Raw genomic sequence first — 21,320 nt, 5'->3', positions numbered from 1 at the left:
CGATGTGAGGGACAGCTAGGCTGCTGTGAATTCTTGTTGACTTGGGCAAAAGAGAATAATCAGGATAAAAATAGTTCATAATCTTAAACTGTTTTTAACCTTCCGGTGTATAAAAACGAACGTGTTACCTTGGGGCTGATGACAATAGTTTCAAACTCTTAGACATAAAAGTCAATATAACCAATCAGAGAAAAGAATCCTATGATATAATCATACCCAAAATGCTTATAGCGATACTTCACTATATTCTCCAATAAATAGATAACAGTAATTATTAAAAAGACCCACATTATGCTGAGTGAAATAAGTCAATCACAAAAACAACAAATATTGTTTATGAGACCATTATTATAAAAACCCAAGATAAGGTTTACACACAGAAACAAAATAAACCAATCTTTTATAGTTATGAGGGAGGGGAGCGGTGGGGAAGAGAAATTACTAACTAGATAGTAAACAAGCGTTAAGGGAAAGAAAACACACAATACACGGGAAGTCAGCACAACTTGACCAAGGCAAAGCCACAGAAGCCTCCTAGACACATCCAAACACTTTGAGACACTGAATTGCTGGGGCTAGGGGCCGTGGTCTCGGGGGCCATCTAGGTCAATTGGTATAACGTAGCTCATAAAGAAAATGTTCTACATCCTACTTTGGTGAGTAGTGTCTGGGGTCTTAAAAGCTTGCAAATGGCCGTCTAAAATACATCAGTTGGTCCCAACATGTTTGCAGCAAAGGAGAATGAAGAAAACCAAAGACACAAGGAAAATATTAGTCCAAGGGACTAATGGATCACATGAACCACAGCCTCCACCAGCCTGAGCCCAGAAAAACTAGACGGTGCCCAGCTACTACCACTGGCCGTTCTGACGATAGAAGTTTCCAGACACAGTGGGATAAAAATGTACAAGAAAATTCAAATGCACAAATAAAGCCCAGACTTACTGGTCTGACAGAGACTGGAGGAATCCCCAAGACTATGGCCCCCGGAACACCCTGATAACTCAGAACGGAAACCACTTGGGAAGTCCATCTTTTAGCCAAAGATTAGACAGGCCTATAAAACAAACAACACATGTGAGGAATGTGATTCCTAGTTCAAGCAAGTATCTGAGACCAAAGGGCAACACCTGCCCTAAAGCAAGGATGAGAACGCAGAAGAGAAAGGAAAACTGGATGAACGGACTCTGGGAACCCAGGCTAGAAAGGGAAAGGGGGAGAGTGCTGACACATTGCAGGGATTGCAACCAACATCACAAAACAATTTGTGTATAAATTTTTGAATAAGAAACGAATTTGCACTGCAAACTTTCACTTAAAACATGATAAAAATAAAAACAAAAACATTGCCACTGAGTCGATTCTGACTCACACTGATGCTATAGCACAGAGTAGAACTGCCCCATAAGGTTCCCAACGCTGTAATCTTTACGGAAGCAGACTGCCATATCTTCAATCCGCTGACCTTTCAGTTAGCAGCCGAGCACCTCATCACAGGCCTCCCACAAAATAATTATAGAACTATTGAGAATTTCCAAAATGGAAAGAATTCTAGAGATCAGTCTAACCGCTTAGTGTACACATGAGAACCTTCCAACCCGTTGTTGTCAAGTCGATTCTGACTCGCAATGACCCTACAGGACAGAGAAGAACTGCCTGATAGGGTTTCCAAGGAGTGACTGGTGGATTTGAACTGCCGACCTTTTGATTAGCAGCTGAACACTTAACCACTGCTCCACCAGGGCTCCATACACATCAAAAAAAAAAAAAAAATCAAAGCATACGCCAATTCAACTGTTTCTACACGTATCATTCAGCGGAACTGATTACATTCCCCAAGGTGTGCAACCCTCCTCACCCTCCTCTTCTGAGCATTTCCTCCCCCTTTAACATAAACTTACTGCCCCCTAAGGCTCATATCTAACCTTTCAAGTTGCTGTTGTCAATTTGATCCCATATAGATAGTCCTTAAAAAAGCACAATGCTCAAGAAGGACGTTTTTTTACTAGCTAAACTAAACTATGGTTTCAAGAAGACTTCGGGGGATATTTTTGATTTAAGGTTTAAAGATTATTTCAGGGGTTCACTCAACCTTCATGGCTCCAGGAAGTGTGGAGTCCATGAGAATTTGAAATTCTGTTCGGAATTTTCCCACTTTTGATCAGGATTTTTGTATGGAATCTTTTATCAAAATGTTCAGTAATGGTAGCCAGGTACCATCAAGTTCTGGTCTCATGGCAAAGGAGGAAGTTGTTCATGGAGGCAGTTAGCCACGTGTTCCATATCCTCCTTCTATTCCTGACTCTCCTTCTTCCTCTGTGGCTCCAGGTGAGTAGAGACCAATTGTTGTGCGTTGGGTGGCCATTTGCAAGCTTTTCAGACCCCAGGCACTATGCAACCAACTAGGAGGTAGAATAGAAACACTAAAAATGTTATTAGGCCAATTAACTGGGATGTCCCATGAAACCATGACCCCAAAGCCTCCAATCAAGTAACCAAATCACAGGAAGCTTTTTGTTTGTACACAAGCAGCCTCAGCAGCTGCTCCTTTTTTTTTTTTTCCATTGTTGTAAATATATTTATCACACTTTTGCCAATTCAAGTTTTTACAAGTGTACAACTTATTGACAGCAATTACAATAATTGGCTTTGAAACCCTACCCTTAATCAATGCAATATTTCTATCACTGTCCATCCCCCCCACCCCCTTTTCCCCTTCACTCCTACCCCTGGTAACCACTAATAAACTTTGGTCTCAATATACATTTGCGTTTTCTTGTCTTTTTATATAAGTGAGGTCATATAATATTTGTCCTTTGCGATTGACTTATTTCACTCAGCATAATGTCCTCTAGCTCCATCTATATTGTAGCATGTATGAAGATTTCATTTCTCCTACTGGCTGACTAGTATTTCATTATATATATGTACCACATTTTGTTTATCCATTCATCTATTGATGGGCATTTAGGTATTTGACAAAAATCCAATAATCAAAACATATACAAAACTTTGACAATTTAACAACAAAAAGACAAATAACCCAATCATAAAATGGGCAAAAGATCTGAACAGACATTTCACAAAACAGGACATTCAAATGGCCACCAAACACATAAAAAGTTGCTCAGCATCATAGAAAAGGATGGAATACTCCCAAACTCATTCGATGAAGCCAGCATAACCCTGATACAAAACCAGGTAAAGACTCCACAAAAAAGAAAATTACAGGCCAATATCCCTCATGAACTTAGACACAAAAACCCTCAACAAAATTCTAGCCAATAGAATTAAACATATTAAAAAAAATAATTCACCATGACCAAATGGGATTCATACCAGGTTTGCAAAGATGGTTCAACATTAGAAAAACAACCAATGTAATCCACCACATAAATAAAACAAAAGACAGGAACCACATGATCTTATCAATTGATACAGAAAAGGCATCTGACAAAGTCTAACACCCATTCATGATAAAAACTCTCCGCAAAATAGGAACAGAAGGAAAATTCCTAAACGTTATACAGGGCATTTATACAAAGCCAACAGCCAACATCATCCTAAATGGAGAGAGAATGAAACCATTACCACTGAGAACAGGAACCAGACAAGGATGCCCTTTATCACCACTCTTATTCAACACTGTGCTGGAGGTCCTAGCCAGAGCTATAAGGCTAGATAAAGAAATAAAGGGCATCCAAATTGGCAAAGAAGAAGTAAAAGTATCTTTGTTTGCAGATGACATGATCTTATACACAGAAAAATGTAAAAAATCCTTAAGAAAACTACTGAAACTAATAGAAGAGTTCAGTAGAGGTTCAGGGCACAAGATAAACATACATAAATCAGTTAGATTCCTCTGCATCAACAAAGAGAGCAATGGGGAGGAAATCACCAAATCAACATCATTTACAATAGCCCCTAAGAAGATAAAGTACTTAGGAATAAATCTCACCAGAGTTGTAAAAGACCTATACAAAGAAATCTGCGAGACACTCCTGCAAGAAACCAAAAGAGACCTTCATAAGTGGAAAAACATACCTTGCTCATGGATAGGAAGACTCAAAATTGTAAAAATGTCTATTCTGCCCAGAGCGATCTATAAATACAATGCAATCCCGATCCAAATACCAGTGACATTTTTTAATGAGACGGCGAAACAAATACCAACTTCTAATGGAAGGGAAAGAGGCCCTGGATAAGTAACGCATTACTGAAAAAGAAGAACAAAGTGGGGGGACTCACACTACCTGACTTTAGAACATATTATACAACCACAGTAGTCAAAACAGCCTGGTACTGGTAAAAGAACAGAAATGAGAATCCAGACATAAATCCATCCACATATGAGCAACTGATATTTGACAAAGGCCCAAAGTCTGTTAAATGCAGAAAAGACAGTCTCTTTAACAAATGATGCTAGCATAACTGGATATCCATCTGCAAAAAAATGAAGCAAGGCCCATACCTCATACCATGCACAAAAACCAACTCAAAATGGATCAAAGACCTAAATATAAAATCTAAAATGATAAAGTTCATGGAAGAGAAAATAGGAACAATGCTAGGAGCCCTAATACATGGCATAAACGGTATACAAAACATTACCAGAACTGCAAAAACAGCAAAAGAGAAATTAGATAACTGGGAGCTCCTAAAAGTCAAAAATCTATACTCATCCAAAGACTTCACCAAAAGAGTAAAAAGATTACCTACAGATTGGGAAAAAGTTTTTAGCTGTGACATCTCTAATCAGCAGCTGATCTCTAAAATCTACACATTACTGCAAAAACTCAACAACAGAAAGACAAATAACCCAATTAAAAAATGGGCAAAGAATATGAACGGACATTTCACTCAAGAAGACATTCAGGTAGCTAAGAGATACATGGGGAAATGCTCACATTCATTAGCCATTAGAGAAACGCAGATCAAAACTACAATGAGATTCCACCTCACTCCAACAAAAAAAAAAAAAAAAAACAAGGCCGGCATTAATTAAAAAAACACAGAATAATAAATGTTGGAGAGGTTGTGGAGAGACTGGAACACTTAATACACTGCTGGTGGGAATGTAAAATGGTACAATCACTTTGGAAGTCAATTTGGTGCTTCCTTAAAAAGCTAGAAATAGAACTACCATATCATCTACCAATCCCACTCCTTGGAGTATATCGTAGAGAAGTAAGAGCCTTTACATGAACAGATATATGCACACCCATGTTCACTGCAGCACTGTTTACAATATAGCAAAATGATGGAAGCAACCAAAGTGCCCATCAACGGATGAATGGATAAATTATGGTATATTCACACAATGGAATGCTACACATCGATAAAGAACAATGCATCTGTGAAACATTTCATAACATGGAGGAACCTGGAAAGCATTATGCTGAGTGAAATTAGTCAGTTGCAAAAGGACAAATATTGTACGAGACCACTATTATAAGAACTGGAGAAATAGTTTAAACAGAGAAGAAAATATTCTTTGATGGTTACGAGGAGGGAGGGAGGGAGAGGGAGATTCACTAATTAGACAAGAACTAATTTAGGTGAAGGGATGGAGAACACACAATACAGGAGAGGTCAGCACTACTGGACTAAACCAAAAGCAAAGAAGTTTCCTGAATAAACCGAATGCTTCAAAGGCCAGAGTAGCAGGGGCGGGGGCTTGGGGACCATGGTTTCAGAGGACATCTAGGTCAATTGGCATAATAAAAACTATTAAGAAAATATTCTGCATCCCATTTTGGAAAGTGGCATCTGGGGTCTTAAACACTAGCAAGCGGCCATCTAAGATGCATCAATTGGTCTCAACCCACCTGGAGCAAAGGAGAATGAAGAACACCAAAGACACAAGGTAAGTACGAGCCCAAGAGTCAGGATGGGCCACAAACCAGTGACTACATCAGCCTGAGACCAGAAGAACTAGATGGTGCCCAGCTACAACCGATGACTGCCATGACCAGGAGCACAACAGAGAATCCCGAAGGAGCAGGAGAGCAGTGGGATGCAGACCCCAAATTCTAGTAAAAAGACTTAACGGTCTGACTGAGACCAGAAGGACCCCAGAGGTCATGGTCCCCAGACCTTCTGTTAGCCCAAGACAGGAACCATTCTCAACACCAACTCTTCAGACAGGGATTGGACTGGACTACAAGACAGAAAATGATACTGGTGAGTTGATCAAGCAGACACATGAGACTATGTGGGCAGCTCCTGTCTGGAGGGGAAATGTGAAGGCCAAGGGGGACAGAAACTGGCTGAATGGACACAGAAACACAGGGTGGAGAGAAGGAATGTGCTGTCTCATTAGGCGGAGAGCAACTAGGAGTATATAGCAAGGTGTATATAAGGTTTTGTATGAGAGACTGACTTGTAAACTTCCACTTAAAGCACAATAAAAATTTAAAAAAAAAAAAAGGTGCTCAGAGTCATTAGCTGTCAGAGAGACGCAAATCAAAAGCACAATGAGATACCATTTCACTTTCACTGAGATGGCTAAGATAAAAACAAATAAACAAACAAAAAAAATACCCCAGAAAATAACGAATGTTGGCAAAGATGTGAGGAAACTGGAGACTTTACCCAGCGCTGGTAGGAATGCAAACAGCTATAACCGCTGTGGAAAACAGTGCGGTAGTTCCTCAAAAAGCTAAACATAGAAGTACCTAACAATTCCATTCCTACGTATATGCCCAAAGGACTCGAAAGCACGGACTCAAACAGGGACTTGCACACCAACGTTCACTGCAGCACTATTCGCAATAGTCCAAGAAAGGCTTTCAGATATTTGAATGTGAGATTTGCGGAATCAGTCCATGGTGCCTTGTTTCTTTGGTTATACACGTGATGATGGGGGATGCACTCCCAGTCCTGTTCTGGTTTTGTAAGTATTCCTGCAGTCACATATGACAGAAACAGAGCTACCGAAAATATGACAGCCACTATCAGGAAGCCAATTTCCTATTTCCCAAGCATAAGCACAACATTTATAATTATTGAATAAAGACAGATGTTTAAAGTAAACTGATAATTTAGATAAATGAGACAATGGCTGTTAACAGCTACAGCCATACAGGGAAAGCTAATATACCTATATAAATGACAGGAAGATAGATTTTTTTGTACAAAAAGCCACCTACGTTAATGTGAAATCCTTAAATATTAAAAAAGCACCCAGGAACTTTTTAGGGTATTTATGAACATTAAAATATTTTCATATCGATGTGTTTATGAGCAGTTTGAGAAACTTACACTGGGTCTAAGCAAGGCTGGATTGGTAGCTTTATTGCTGTCCTCCAAATAATGGCTGATAAGATGGGATACTACAACACCACACTGACAATATCAAAGAATATGACTGTCTGTGCGGTTTATTCCAAGTTCGGACGGTAGGGCCTGGGATTGGGTGAGTGAGAGAAGGCCATGTTTATATAGCATAAGAGAGGTGGCATAACTTAGAGATTAACACAGTCCTTACACTACTTACTCATTTCTCCTTTAGTATGGACTGGTATTTAATTAAAACAATTTTTTGGTGTTGAGAGTCTAAAAGAATGTCAGAATCACTTGCAGGCAATTTTGTGACATGGAGAATTTTTCCATGAAGAAGCAATGCCACTCAACTCCAAACTATGATAAGAGAAAAAGGGAGGGCTTATTAACCATTTCTGGCTTGCAACAAGAAAAACAAACTAACTCCTTCTTTAAATATTTTATAATCACCAGTCACTGCTCTAAAATAGGTCATTTCCTTCCCTAAACAGCAGGGTATGTGGGCTTAAATATTTACATATCAAAAACATTAATGATTATACTTCTAAACAACAAAGGCAGAAATGCTGCTACAAATTAGAGCAGGTGGTCAGAATTACAATACATATTCACAAAGTTTACAGCTAACAGCTAAAAAGTTTTGATAAAATTTTAGCATTACTCAGCATTTAGGATTAGTTAATGAATTTTAAACGCAATTTCGAACATAAAGTACAAGACATAAGACATACTTGCTGTATTTAAAAATACTTAACCTGATACCTGGCTGCTATAAATGTTTTAAATTAGAATCACTTTAGGAGCACCAAACAAAAAATCTTCCCAAAAGTATGGCAGCAAAATCTTTTATCTAACAATGAGAGCTTGCTACCACGTGAAGTTCATGCCAACTAATAAACTCTTAAGAAAAATTCCATCCCATGTCCCACTTTGATCTTCTAGCGAGCAGGAGGAGGGATTCTTCAAAGTTTGTAACAACAATGCCATTTTCCTAAGTAATCATATCTCACACAGAGGAGTGAAAGAGGGGTGAGTGGTATAGTGGGGTTACGTTCCCATTTAGCAGGAAATGCTAAACTCCATTATGAAGACAAATAGGAAAGTACGACTTCATTGTAGAAAACAATTTCCCTCCTATCAGTCCAAGGATTCACGCATCAATATTGTAGATGAACTGTTAATTACAAAATCAATTAAAAATTATTTCTAAAAACAGTCACGCGCCCCTGGCTCTCATGGGGGCAATTTGGGCAGTAGGTCTCATCTCACCAGGTCCGCTCCACATCACAAAGTCGTCATCCACAAGTAAGCAGAAGCAATCTGGTTTTTCATTTTTCAGCGCGGCTGAGCCCAGCCTGAGATTGATCGTCACATATGGCCCCAGAAAACAAACTGTCAATACCTTGAATGCTGCAGAATTTGAACAAATAGTCGTCCGCCCATTCAAGCCACTCATTGCATCCCATTTAACAGATTTTATTGACAGTTTCCTTCTTGTAATTAAAGGGAAAACTACTGGCCGGCAACCAAGATAAAGTTCAAAGATAGGGTCAAAACAAAAGCAGATGGAGGGGCACGGTGTGACTGTCAATGGTACACAGCATCAGAGCATGTTATTGACACGCAGGTATCTAATGATCGGCATGTCATTAAGGAGGGATCTATCCTGAACTTTATGCAAATGCTAAAAGAGACTTAAGACCACAACAAAGCATTAGGAGAGGCACAAAGGGAAAACAACAAAGCATCAACGATTTTTACTTATTACAGGTTGCTCCCTATTTTAGCACGCGGCAGTTCAAACGTAAAGAAAATTTATTCCCATAATTCTTAACCTTTGGTGCATACGTAGCGCCTTTGAGAGAACTACTCCTCCAGCAAAAATTTACTTCTAGAGAATTCTAGAAGGTGAGAAAACAGAGCCTCCTTTGATAACCAAAATTAACAATAGCACTAAATATATTTTCCCAACTGCACAATTAGCTTCTTGGAGGGGAGAAAATGTTTGTTGTGTATTCATAGTTCTCACTGATTCTGACTTGTGCATAAAACACAATGGCAGCTTCATTGTGTCCCGAGAATATCTATTAATTCTCCTCTGACAAGAGGTTCTGCTTTGCTATGGTCCAAGCTAGTAAATGTATTAGGCGGTAAAAGTTTCACAGCTTCCAACAAGCAAGTAAAATAAAAATAATTCCCGTTACGTTTATTTCTCTTCTCACTTTTCACGAGAAAGCTAAAATGATTATAATTTTGCTGACTCTTACAGAATTTACAAACCGGGTCTAGCAAATCCCTGAAGAAACAGTTAAAGGAAGGGGTAAAACTGACATGTTAAAATATGTAACAACGACGATGTCAATATGCCAACCTGAATTAGCAAGAGCTATAGCTTTGAGGGTGACAAATTCTTCTTTCTCCAGCTTCATGCTCTTGTATTTCTTTACCAGCTGCAGGATAGCATTATTTAGGTCGAGAAGGCCTGCTAATTTGGACTGGTCTTCATCCATTATATAATCATCTGCATAGACAAGTTCATCCTCGAAGGAAAGGGATCGGTATACGACACCAAGGATCAAAATTTCCATCCAAGCACTCTGCAGAAGACTCATCTGGTCCGCCAGGGACAGGGTGGAGAAGCCTGCATGGGAAGATGGGCAGATCAAGTTACTTCAAAGCCATAATTTCATAATGCAGTATTAGTTTCACATGGTCTCTGGCTTCTGCATCAGTGCTCAAAATTATGCTAAGCTTTGATTAGAAGCTCTTAAAGTTTCCACCAGCCACTTTGCAAATGGCAAAGTCAAGTCACAAACCAGCTTCAATCTGTTGGTGTTCTCTATAGGTTGTAGAGCTACGCCTGAGGGGAAAATAACAGAGAAGTAGTTTTGTCTTTCATTGGAGAAGAAGACACCATGTAATTTTAAAATTATTCTGGCTGAAGTCTTTATAAATGTCTTACAGGAAGCCAGATTTTCAAGGACCTCATCTATAAAAACTACAATTGTTGAATGATATAAAAGTAAACGAAAGTTGAAAACCAAGGAATATCACTTAGGCCAACAGAGAGGTGCAATTTGGAAACATTTTCTGTCAGCATCGCAAGCAACAGTGAGTGATGGCTGTCCTTACAACCAAGAGAGCCATCTTAATTGGATATCTTTGGCCCCACCGATATTAAAACTTGAATGCCTTTTTAAAAACAGTGATTATTGGTATAAAATAAAGTGGACTATTTAACAGCCCAGCCCTTCCTACCAAATAGAAAAGCCACAATTCATTCTTGTTATTGTTGTTGTTGTTAGGTGTCTTAGAGTCAATTCAACTCAGTGACCCTGTGTGATAGACTAGAATTCCCACACAGGATTTCCTAGGCTGTTAATATTTACAGAAGCAGGACGCCGGGTCTTTGACCTGGGAAATTGCTGAGTGGGTTTGAACTGCCACGAGGGGTTCTTATTCTGGTTATGAACATGGTTATTTATACCGTTAAATATGGATGGAATGGAGTTTAGGGGAAAGAAGGTGAACTGAGCCAGATCCTGAAGGTAAATATTGGCTCCACTGAGCTACTACTGGATGTTTCGCCTTGAGCAAGACGATGTAATTGTACCTCAATTTTTGCATTTAGGAAGTATAAAATAATACCTACCTAAATACTAAAATGCATTCTATAACTGTAGCTATATTATATATTATTTTGTCTGAAATATTACTGCAAATCGGACTGCATTCACACACGCAAGCTTAAACCCTTCTGAGCTTGAGAGAATAGAGTAAAAAAAAAATTTTTTTAAAGAAACCCTTGCTCAATAGGGAAGGAGAAAGTAGTATAATTAAACCGACTTAGGATAAAGATCTAATATATTTATATGTCAGAGTGACCAGACCTAGATTCTAAAAAGAAGTCAGTGCAGATATCTCATTATCAGCCTGATGTTTTCCCCAAGAGTCCTAAAAAGAAATGTTTCTTAAAACTTCTCTTCCATTTTCGAGGGTATATCCAGGAATTCCAAGGGTGATGACCCACCCCCATCATTTCTGAGGGTAATGGTCCCATAATTTTAGGTCCTGCCACCAGGACGGCAATTCTACAGAAGTGCAGAGAAATTTTAATAATGCAATTTCAGGAACCTAACTGTACTCTCTTTATTCTAGACCCCATTGCCCAAATCATAATATCTCTAATATCCACTGCCTACCCCACCTTCTTAGACCACCTTCTTAGACCCCTGCTTATGGCCACTGTTGTTCTTTGTATTCATAGCAAACTACTCATACCCCACACAATACTAAAACTACAGCACAGTGTGGACGAGAAAATAATTTCCTGTCCTGTTGGTGAAACCTAGTGGTTTGCTGTTTTGGCAACAATAACTATAAGTGCTTAATAAAATCATCAAAAGGGATTAGTCGAGCTTTTCTTAGCGGGAGTCTGAGGGCAGGGTAAAGCATCCTTCATTGTTTATCAAGCCGCTTACATGTTACTTAACAGGGATTCTTCTGGACTGGCTGCCTATGTCTTTTCTTTTTTTTGAATTGCTGTTTTTGGTGAAATGAACAAATGCCTAATCACAAGTGACAGAGCAAGTGATAACATTTTAAACAGGGATACAGAAGTGATTACCTATCTAACCTGCGTCGTTTTGGCTTTTGGTTTTGGGAATGTTGCACCCACAAAAAAACCCAGACTGTTCTTTTTCCTACTGTCTTCCAAAAAGGAAGAGGCAATGCAAATCCAAACACCTAACTCAAAAAAAAAAAAAAAAAAAAAAGAGAGAGAGACAGAGACTAAGAGGTTCTTTTGTAAATTAAACAGATGAAAAAAATAAATCATCATCTGGAAAGTTCTGAGCAAGAAGAAATGGGGCCTTTGAAATCTCCGTGGTTCTCTGGCTTCTTTTCACTCTCAAGCAGCAGTTTTTCTGCCGCAGCAGATGGACAGAGCGTGTAGCCTGAAGCGCTTCCCTTGACAGCCCTATTCTCCCTCCCAGACACTGCTGTTAGTAAATAGATTTACACATTCTCCAATCTCCACACATCTTTCTGCCGAATAATTAAAAGCAGGATGATTAGTTTATTGAGTGGAAGGAGGAACTTTTTTATTGAGGTCCATCCACGATTTTATCAGGGCCAGCACTTTTACGGTTGTCAGGAGGGTGCAGGCATCCAATTTTTCTTATCTGCCTGATTAATACAAACGCTGTTTCAGGACGCATTAATTAACAGATACAAATCTACGTTCTCATGGAGGGATCAATACGGAGAAGAAAAGAGGCATCAATGTGAATTTAGTGCTGATGATGGAGAAGGCGCTCTATCGACATTTGCGCGCACCGACTTGAAAGTTGCACAGGGCCCGCTTTGTCCCTGTGATTTACAAATTCACACTTTTTCAGCCATGACAACGTTTCACACATTTCTTTGGGGTTTAATTAAGCAAAAAGCAATAAAATTCCATTTTTTAGGTTGAGCCTACAATTTGTGTCTTCCCTGTCAATGGGTTTGTGTGTATGTGTGTATATCCTTGCAACTCCGACTCTCTTTTTCCTTTTGCTGTCAATTAAAGTACAAGAAGGCAAAGGCAGGGAAAACATTCTCATTTTTTTCTTTTTTTTTGGTCGGAGAGTGCGGGGTGATGGATATAGCACAGAAGTTTTTGACAAGTTTTCCTGATAGCCTCAAGTCTATTTGAATGATTAAAGGAAGGGTAATTTTTGCAAAAACCATAAGAAAAAGGACCATCAATGCTTTACAAAATACAGTAAAAGTCTAGACTTTTATCTCTTCTTGGTTTAAAAATTGGTTTCGAGAATTTAATCCTTTACTAACGACCTCTGAGATCTGGTGTCTAACACAAAGAGATCTCCTGCCCAATGCACCAGCGGTGGTAGTGGTTGTTGGGTGTGGTCAGTTGATTCCAACTCATAACGACCCCATGTGACAGAGCAGAACTGCCCCATTGGGTTTTCTAGGCTGTAACCTTTATGGGAGCAGATCACCCTGTAGGTTTGAACCACTAACCTTTCAGTTAGCAGCTGAGCCCTTAACTGTAGTGCCACCAGGGCTCCTTGAGTAGCAGTTAGACAGACTTATTATGGGGCCATTGTGCACACCTGTTCACTAAGGCAGGTGTCATGGATTGATCTGTGTTCCCCAAAAATATCGGTCAACTTGGCTAGGCCACAATTCCTAGTATTGTGTGATTGTCCACCATTTTGTCATCTGATGTGATTTTCTTATGTGTTGTAAATCCTATCTCTGTAATGTTAATGTGGTGGGATTAGTAGCAGTTATGTTAACAGGGCAGGGCTCCATCTATAAGATTAGGGTGCATCTGAAGACAATATATTTTGAGATATAAAACAAAGAAGCGAGCAGAGAGACATGGGGACTTCATACCACCAAGAAACAAGAGCCAGGAGAAAAGCACATCTTTTGGACCTGGGGTCCCTGGGCTGAGAAGCTCCTCAACCAGGGAACACTGATGACAAGAACTTTCCCTCAAAGCCAACAGAGAGAGAGAGCCTTCCCCTGGAGCTGGTACCCTAAATTTAGACTTCTGGCCTCCTAAACTGTGAGAGAATAAATTTCTGTTTATTAAAGCCATCCACTTCTGGTATTTCTGTTATAGCAGCACTAGATAACTAAGACAGCAGGTGAATAAATTGAGAAGGTATTTTGATTCCATAATTCTTCCACCTGTTCTTTTGGAGTGCTAACTATATATCACATCTATAATGACAAACGGATTAAATAATATTTTTATCAAGAAACCTGAGCATAGTAGAAAAACTCAAATGGCCAAGGCCTAAATGAAAATGCATGTCTTAATAAGCCGAGTCTAAGGAATTCTCTAAAAGCCTGGTTGCTCACTGGGTGCACAGGCACTTGTATCAAACTGGTAATTACCTGTTTGTGCTTTTTCACAGCACTTAATGTGTTGTATAAGTACCAGGCCACACGTTAGAGGTCCTTGCCATCTATAACATCTAGCTTTCTCTGTAGGGAAACCTCTTTCCCAAGTGACATAAAATATGCTTTGCAGTCGTATTGCTTGAACTTCATGGTTTGTCCAGCCCAGGATCTTAATCTTTGGTGTGTGGCGGGTTATAGTTTTAATGTTCAGCCGTATTACAGCTTTTGAAAATACACTGTTGCCACGGCACAGTTTTTCCTTCCCCAGCCACAGACTGTTCCATGTGTATCACTGACAACTCTGATCCCTCTTCACCTCCGTCCTGGAGTCAGTGCCATTTAATGTATCTTAGGCATTCTGCGAGCAGAATAACTCTCCACCTTGACCCGCGGTTAAATAGCGTGTTTATCTGCAATGCAGTGTGCTCCAAATAAACCAGATGACAGCTGGGAATAACATCATTTGAAAGGATTGAAAAGCTTCTCAAGAGGCAGGTACCCCTGAGGTAACAGGCTTGAAGAAAGCATGGTTTGTGCCAACCCTCTTACCATCTTCTTCTGGAAACATAGGAGATTGACACTGGTGCCGCGGGCACCTGTCAAGCCCCCTTTTTTTTTTCAGCCTGGTAAACTGATGCACTTTGCAGTCAACTTACAAAAAAGACTAAGCATTTGAAAGTGTGAAGGGCAAAAAATATCTGACGGCTAGCCTTCAAAACTACACTCTCATTTCAGAAAGCATAAATGTTTATTTCCTGCACGGAGTGTTGACAGAAATAGGCTGCAGCGCAGGCATCTGGGTTTAACCCCTGCTAGGCACTTTCTTCTCTGCTGCTCCCCTGAACCAGAGAGCAAGCATTTTAAATCTTCAGGGTGTCTTTTAATATCAGTTAATCATGGCATTGATTTGCCTGCTTACAGGTTTTGAACTGTAGTTTCTCTGTTCCACTAAAAATTGATGCCCCTCAACAAACAGCATATCATGCTAGAACTGTAATTACGCCGTAACGACTCACTGAGGTCACAGACGCAGAGCACTGAGAGGAGCGGGCTGAGCACAGGCTCGATCCTTTCTTTCCTACACAAACACCCTTAATAGCGACAGGAATAAGGAAGAAAAGAATAGCAGTGGCACTTAGATTTGGCCCTAGAACCAGCAAATGCATAACGCTTGCTAGAGACAAACTCAGTATTGTTAAGTCCGTCATTCTTTTTCGGAGATCGGCAGGCCTATCAGTTGTTCTATGATACACAAAACACACAGCTCTAAGCCTTCTGGGTACATTTTTTTTACTGCATATATTTCTTAAGGCCTTTTTCCCTTCTTTGTGTAAAAATGGACTTCATGAACTGGCACTCACTTGGGGCTGGAGTTAAGCAGCTACAGATGGTCAACTGCTGAAGTGAGAGCTGGATCATTACGTGGCGCTATCAGAAGCACTTCATTTAGAAATCTTCTTGAAAAAGGATGAAGAGATTGGCTGCTAGCCAAAAGGTCAGCAGTTCAAATTCACCAGCCGCTCCTTGGAAACCCTACGGGGCAGTTCCACTCTGTCCCATAGGGTTGTTACGAGTCAGAATTGACTCAATGGGAACGGGTTTGGTTTTGGGTTTGGTATCCCACTTTAGTAGTTTAGATACAATATCTACAGTGCTACTGTTTGAGTCTCTATTCTTTAGGCTCATTATGAGGCAAAGCAAAATCAAACCCATTGTTATTGCATCAATTCCAACTCATAGTGACCCCACAGAAAGGACTAGAACTGCCCCATAGGGTTTCCAAGGAGCGGCTGGTGGATTCAAACTGCTGACCTTTTGGTTAACAGCCAAACGCTTAACCACTTGCACCACCAGGACCATAAGGCAGATTTCAACAATTTAGATTCAGTCACAACTGGCTAAGTGAATTGTCAGAATAACTGGTGAAATGGGGAATAGCTTCCTTTCTTCCTGATTTGATCATGTGTTTGAACATTTGTTGATTCCATAAGAAATCTGTTTATATACTTCAAATAGGCTTTATCTAAATCTTATGAAACTATCATTTTAAAGCAGTGATTTCACTTGGACAAATGCATATTCACAAAGTCTGAGAGGCAGGACTCAGATTTAAAAATTACTTTATATCCATATGGCAGAGCTGAGCACCTTCCGTAAAATTTAGGAAATAATCTGGGGAGTTGTGACAAACCAAAGAAGGAGAGTGGAATCGTAAAGGTAACATCTACCAGTGCAGGTGGAATTATCACTGTTGACTGAGCTTACAGGTGTAACTGACCACTGACCCCTTGTGCGGATTACGCAAACAGCCAAACGAGTTTACAATGAGTGCACTCATGGGCACAAAAATGAAAATATTCCCATGGCACCGGTGCAATGCTTTCTTTAGCAATTGTTTCTTGCTCCCCAGGCCAGCTTGCTAGAAAAATAAAAAGTATAACAGCAGCTAAAGAAACATATTCACAGTGACAACACAAGAAAGTCTCAAAATGACAAGGTTTTTTTTTTTTTTTTTTTCCTGTGAGTGAGTGGTTTTTTAACAATTGATAGTCAACATACTTTGAAACAAAGGATTGGAGACAGGGCGGGTAGATGGAACATACGAATACAGAGAAAGTCTACATGGAGCCCACATGCACAGTCCTTCTTTGGAAGCCACTTCTCAATGACTAGAGAGGATCTGACATCTTTGCCTCAGCTTTTCCCCAACTCCCTCTACTTGGCTTCAACTTTACTTCTTCTGTCCTTTCATCTAAGCCAAGAAAAAAGAAAAAAATCATTGGGGACATGGAGGCAAGTATGGGCTGAGCTGCCTTAGTAGATGGAAATCTAATGGCTTTTATTTCCTACAACCTGTATGTTGTACTAGTTGAAAACAATAGAGTTCTTCCTGGAAAGCTCACCTTTTTGATGTGGCTGAGATCAGTTTGAAAAAAGCAAGGCAGTGTCATATTATTTCGAACTCTCAAACAAACAAACAAAAACTTATGAGAGGGCCTATTCAGTCTCACTTTGGGACTAGATAGATACTGAGTGGAGAAAAAGTACTGTTTTGAAGGCACAGGCCTGATGTGAAAGAAAAAGAACTGGTGCTTGAACTTGGCTTACTCTCCCCAGTCACTGGTAGAACTAAGTCAAAAAATGTCATAGGATGCTGAAAAGTACAGGCCAGTTGTCCAAGAAAACCAGTCCAAGCTGGGCATCAGATATGTGGGCACCACCTTCTTCAGGAAATTCCTGAAGAGTCTGCATCAAATTTGGTAAAATACTTTATTTAAATATCAAGCCTCCAAAACAAAGACATACGGAAACTATCTTGAACGTTGGGAATCTCTAAGGCTGACAGACGTTTCCACAGACACTTAACGAATTTGTGAAAAACATTTAATGTCAAATCCCCAAGAGATAAGGGTTAACTGCCACTGAGGGATGCTACAGGAGTGAAGAAGTGCAGCCACAATGTTTCTTGGAAGCAAGGATGGAGAGACTATGTCTTATGTACTTTGGACATGTTATGGGGGCGAGGGGGTGGGGCAGTTCCTGGAGAAGGACATCATGCTTGGTAGAGGGTCAGTGAAAAAGAGGAAGGCCCTCAATGAGATGGACTGCAGAGGCTGCAACAATGGACTCAAATACAGCAATGATTGTGAGGATGGTGCAGGACTGGGCAGTGTTTCGTTCTGTTGTATATAGCGTCGCTATGAGTCAGAACTGACTAGACGGCACCTAATAACAATACATGAGCGAGGGGGTTAGTGTGCAGACATGACTTTGGGTTTGAGATCTAGATTCTAGTCCCACCTGTGCCACAACCAATAGTGTTAACTTGGGCCCATAGCGGACCTCATCTGGCAAATGTGAGATGTGAACTAGAAATGTCTGGAGGCTGTTCTCATTCTAACACTCTCTGACCCAGGGTAACAAACTGAAAACCACTTTCATGAAGCACAAGGTTACATGGGTAGCAGTGTGCACCCCAGACAAAGATCACCGGCTCTGAGTAAGAAGACCTAGAATTGGGCGCCGCCTCTGCCGACGAGTAACTGTGTGACTCTGAGGAATGACTCAACTTCTCTGGTTCCTGCTTTCTCATCTGTAAAATGAGAAGGGGGGAAAGGTGTTCCCAAAGGTTTGTTCTAGCCCTAAATTATTAGGTTCCCAATGGTTCCACCATAATGAAATTCAAATCAACTGATATTAATTCATCCATTGGAACTGATGGATGGCAATGGATTTGGTTTGGTTTATTGTAAGTGAAGCACCATGCTCAGTACCATTAAAATATACAGATATGTACATACAATCCCTGCCCTCTAAGAGTTTGCAGTCCAGTGAAAGCAGATTAGAGTGGCACAAGCAATAATCAAGAGGAGGCAAGACTGGTGTTTGATTGTACATATCCTCTTAAATATATCCATCACTCCCCCTCCTTTATCCCCTCCACAGTTTTGGCTTACTCCTTCACCATCTCTTTTGGAATATTTTTAACTGTCCCCTTACCAAAATCCTCAACTCTGGTATTTCACTCTTCCATCCTACCTGTGGATATATAAACAATCTTTTACTTATAAAATTTAAGTATGCTGTCTACTGATCAAAATGCTTTCATGGCTTCCACGTCCCCCAACAGAATAAAACTGAAATTCCCTACCACGATATGGAATTTCTCTCACAGTTTGGTCCCTGTCTCCTTTGTCTGCCACGTTACCTGGAAAGGAAAAAAAAAAAAAAACCTCCCCAAGTAGCTCTTCTGTGGATGGGCTGACATGTTGAAAAGTGAGCTCTTTTTCCCAACGCCAACACCAAAACCTGCAGCTCCATGCCTTTCTTGTCCAGATTAATCACACCACTGTCCACCAGCTACCACTCCTAGCCCTTCACTGATCTACCACCAAGTCTTTCTTGTTCAATTTTCGGAATCTTTCTCAAAGGCACCCCCTCCTTTCCATACCTATGGCCATTATCGTTGTTCTTGCGTAGCATCCAGAGGTGGATACCCACTTGTAAGTAGTGAAATATAAAAGAGGAGCTGAAAGTAAAAACATAAGCAAGAGATGCAGATCAGGGTATGAGTGGCAGTGGAAGTGAGGAAGTAGATGTGATCGTTCGCTGATGATAGGTATATCTGTATTCTTCTCCTAGTGGTTTGCCATGCTGTGTGAGCTTCTACATGTGGAGACCTCCTCCGCCTCGTTCCCTTGCTGTGTCTCCAGCACGTCCATCAGTGCCTGCCACACAGTAGGTACTCGATAAATACGTGCAAAAAGAATGAATAAAGAATTCCTTTGCAGTTTATTGAATGGCTTCAAAAAATGGAAGATTAGGGATGAAATTAGTCCCCACTATGCTTCAAAAGGAGCCTGGTGGCACAGTGGTTAAGAGCTTGGCTACTAACCAAAAGAACAGTGGTTCGAATCCACCAGCTGCTCCTTGGAAACCCTAGTGGGGAGCTCTACTCTGTCCTTCAGGGTCACTATGAGTTGGAATAGACTCGACTCAAATGGGTTTGGGTTTTTGTTTTTCACCCCCCTGCTCCGAAGGAACCCTGGTAGCACAGTTGCTAACCAAAAGATCAGTGGTTTGAACCCACCAGTTGCTCCGCAGGAAAAAAGACTTCGCGATCTGGTCCTGTAAATATTACAGCCTTGGAAACCCTATGGGGAAATTCTACTCCATCATATATGGTGAGATGACTCAGAATCTATTCGATGGCAGCAGGTTTGGGTTTTTTTTTTTGCTGAAACCCCAAAATCTGAGCGCAACAAAAAAAGTTCCCTAATGTTTTTATCATTAATTCAATACATTTTATTAAGGCACCAATTATATGTAACATTCTTAGCTTATAAGTGACCATACAGAATATGAGAATTTCTTTGGAGCCACTTAAACTGTCCTTCCTAAATTTCTCAACCTCATCCAGTTCCCTCTAATTTGTAATTGAAGTTGGCATTTTCAACTTATGCCCTAACTGCTTTCTCTTGTATTTACAAAATACCTGTTCACAACAGATTTAGTGATAACGGCCCAATGACTTTTTTTATTATTATTATTTACAAGTGTCTGTAGTTAATTTCTCTACTTGATCCTGTTTGTGCTGTTATTTTGACAATGTATACATTCATTCTCTCTAGCTGGGATCTCAGGGCTCTGAACTCTCAATCTGATCAAGATGGGAATGAAAACAAGTGTTCACTGCTTCTTTCTACTTGCAGGAATAAAAATGCATATGCCTACTTCTTTCCTTTTTTTTTTTTTTTTAACAATTCTTAAGAGATTCCAAATCTGTTTTTTTTTTGGGTTGTTTGTTTGTTTTAAAGCCCCCCCCCCCAAAAAAAACCTGCTCATTAAGGCACTTTTCACACTTAAAAAAAAAGACAAGCAGATTGAAGAATTCTGAACTTATATCATTACAGTTTTCCTCTTCTGGAAACACAAGCAGCCAACAGAAGGCAAGGCAATCAAATGCTTTCTTAGGGCATCTCCTTCTCACTCTGTTTCAGAACAATGGCTTCTCACTAAGTAATACTCACTTGTCAGAAGTGTCTGCCCCACTGCAGCCACAGAGCAGCGCCCTGAGTAAGGTGCCTTCCTCATTTTAAAGCAGCAAATTAGACATTTACAAACGGCAGCGAAGATGGCACTTGTCTGTCCTGACCCTCCACTGTGTCTATACAAGTAGGTGTTAATGTAATTTAAATGCCATTTAGACATGTTTCAGGTTTATCAAACTGGTTTGCATATCTGTTCTCACATAATAATGTTGAAGAGGAACCCCTTTCACTTGCTATAGCAACAAGCGTAGCTGCAGACAGGAGTATGCAAATACTCCGGGCAAGCAAAGCAAGAGCTTGTCAAGTCTAAGAAGAATCAGATAGGACCTTGAGGAAATCGGGCAGGGAGCCAAAAATTTAGTTTCTTAAGTGAGGTAGGAGGTTCCCATTGTTCTGGCGTGAACTTGCTTTTCCATTTTATTGTACACACTTTCCTGAAAGTCTGGACCGATGGGCAAATTATGTTTGTTGAAAAACAAAATTTTTCATTTAAAATAGAGACGAGGGGAGATACACAAGATGAATTTTGCTAAGTAAGTTTTAGGGTCAAATATGTGCTTTTTCACT

At 40.1% G+C, this 21,320-nt stretch overlaps 1 protein-coding gene across 2 annotated transcripts in view; it reads right to left on the bottom strand.

Moving 5' to 3' along the window:
* Nucleotides 1–21,320, bottom strand: part of ESRRG (estrogen related receptor gamma) — a 244,082-nt gene that overhangs the window by 12,448 nt on the left and 210,314 nt on the right. For both annotated transcript variants that reach the window (XM_010599408.3, XM_023538694.2), the window contains one exon: nucleotides 9,656–9,925. In XM_010599408.3, coding sequence (XP_010597710.1) covers nucleotides 9,656–9,925 — 270 coding nt within the window. The remainder of the gene's footprint in view (nucleotides 1–9,655; nucleotides 9,926–21,320) is intronic.

The sequence above is a fragment of the Loxodonta africana genome, chromosome 25 (genome assembly GCF_030014295.1).
Source record: "Loxodonta africana isolate mLoxAfr1 chromosome 25, mLoxAfr1.hap2, whole genome shotgun sequence".
Classification (NCBI taxonomy): domain Eukaryota; kingdom Metazoa; phylum Chordata; class Mammalia; order Proboscidea; family Elephantidae; genus Loxodonta; species Loxodonta africana.
The sequence above is the reverse complement of the archived record's forward strand: the minus strand, read 5'-3'. Positions and strand labels throughout refer to the sequence as shown.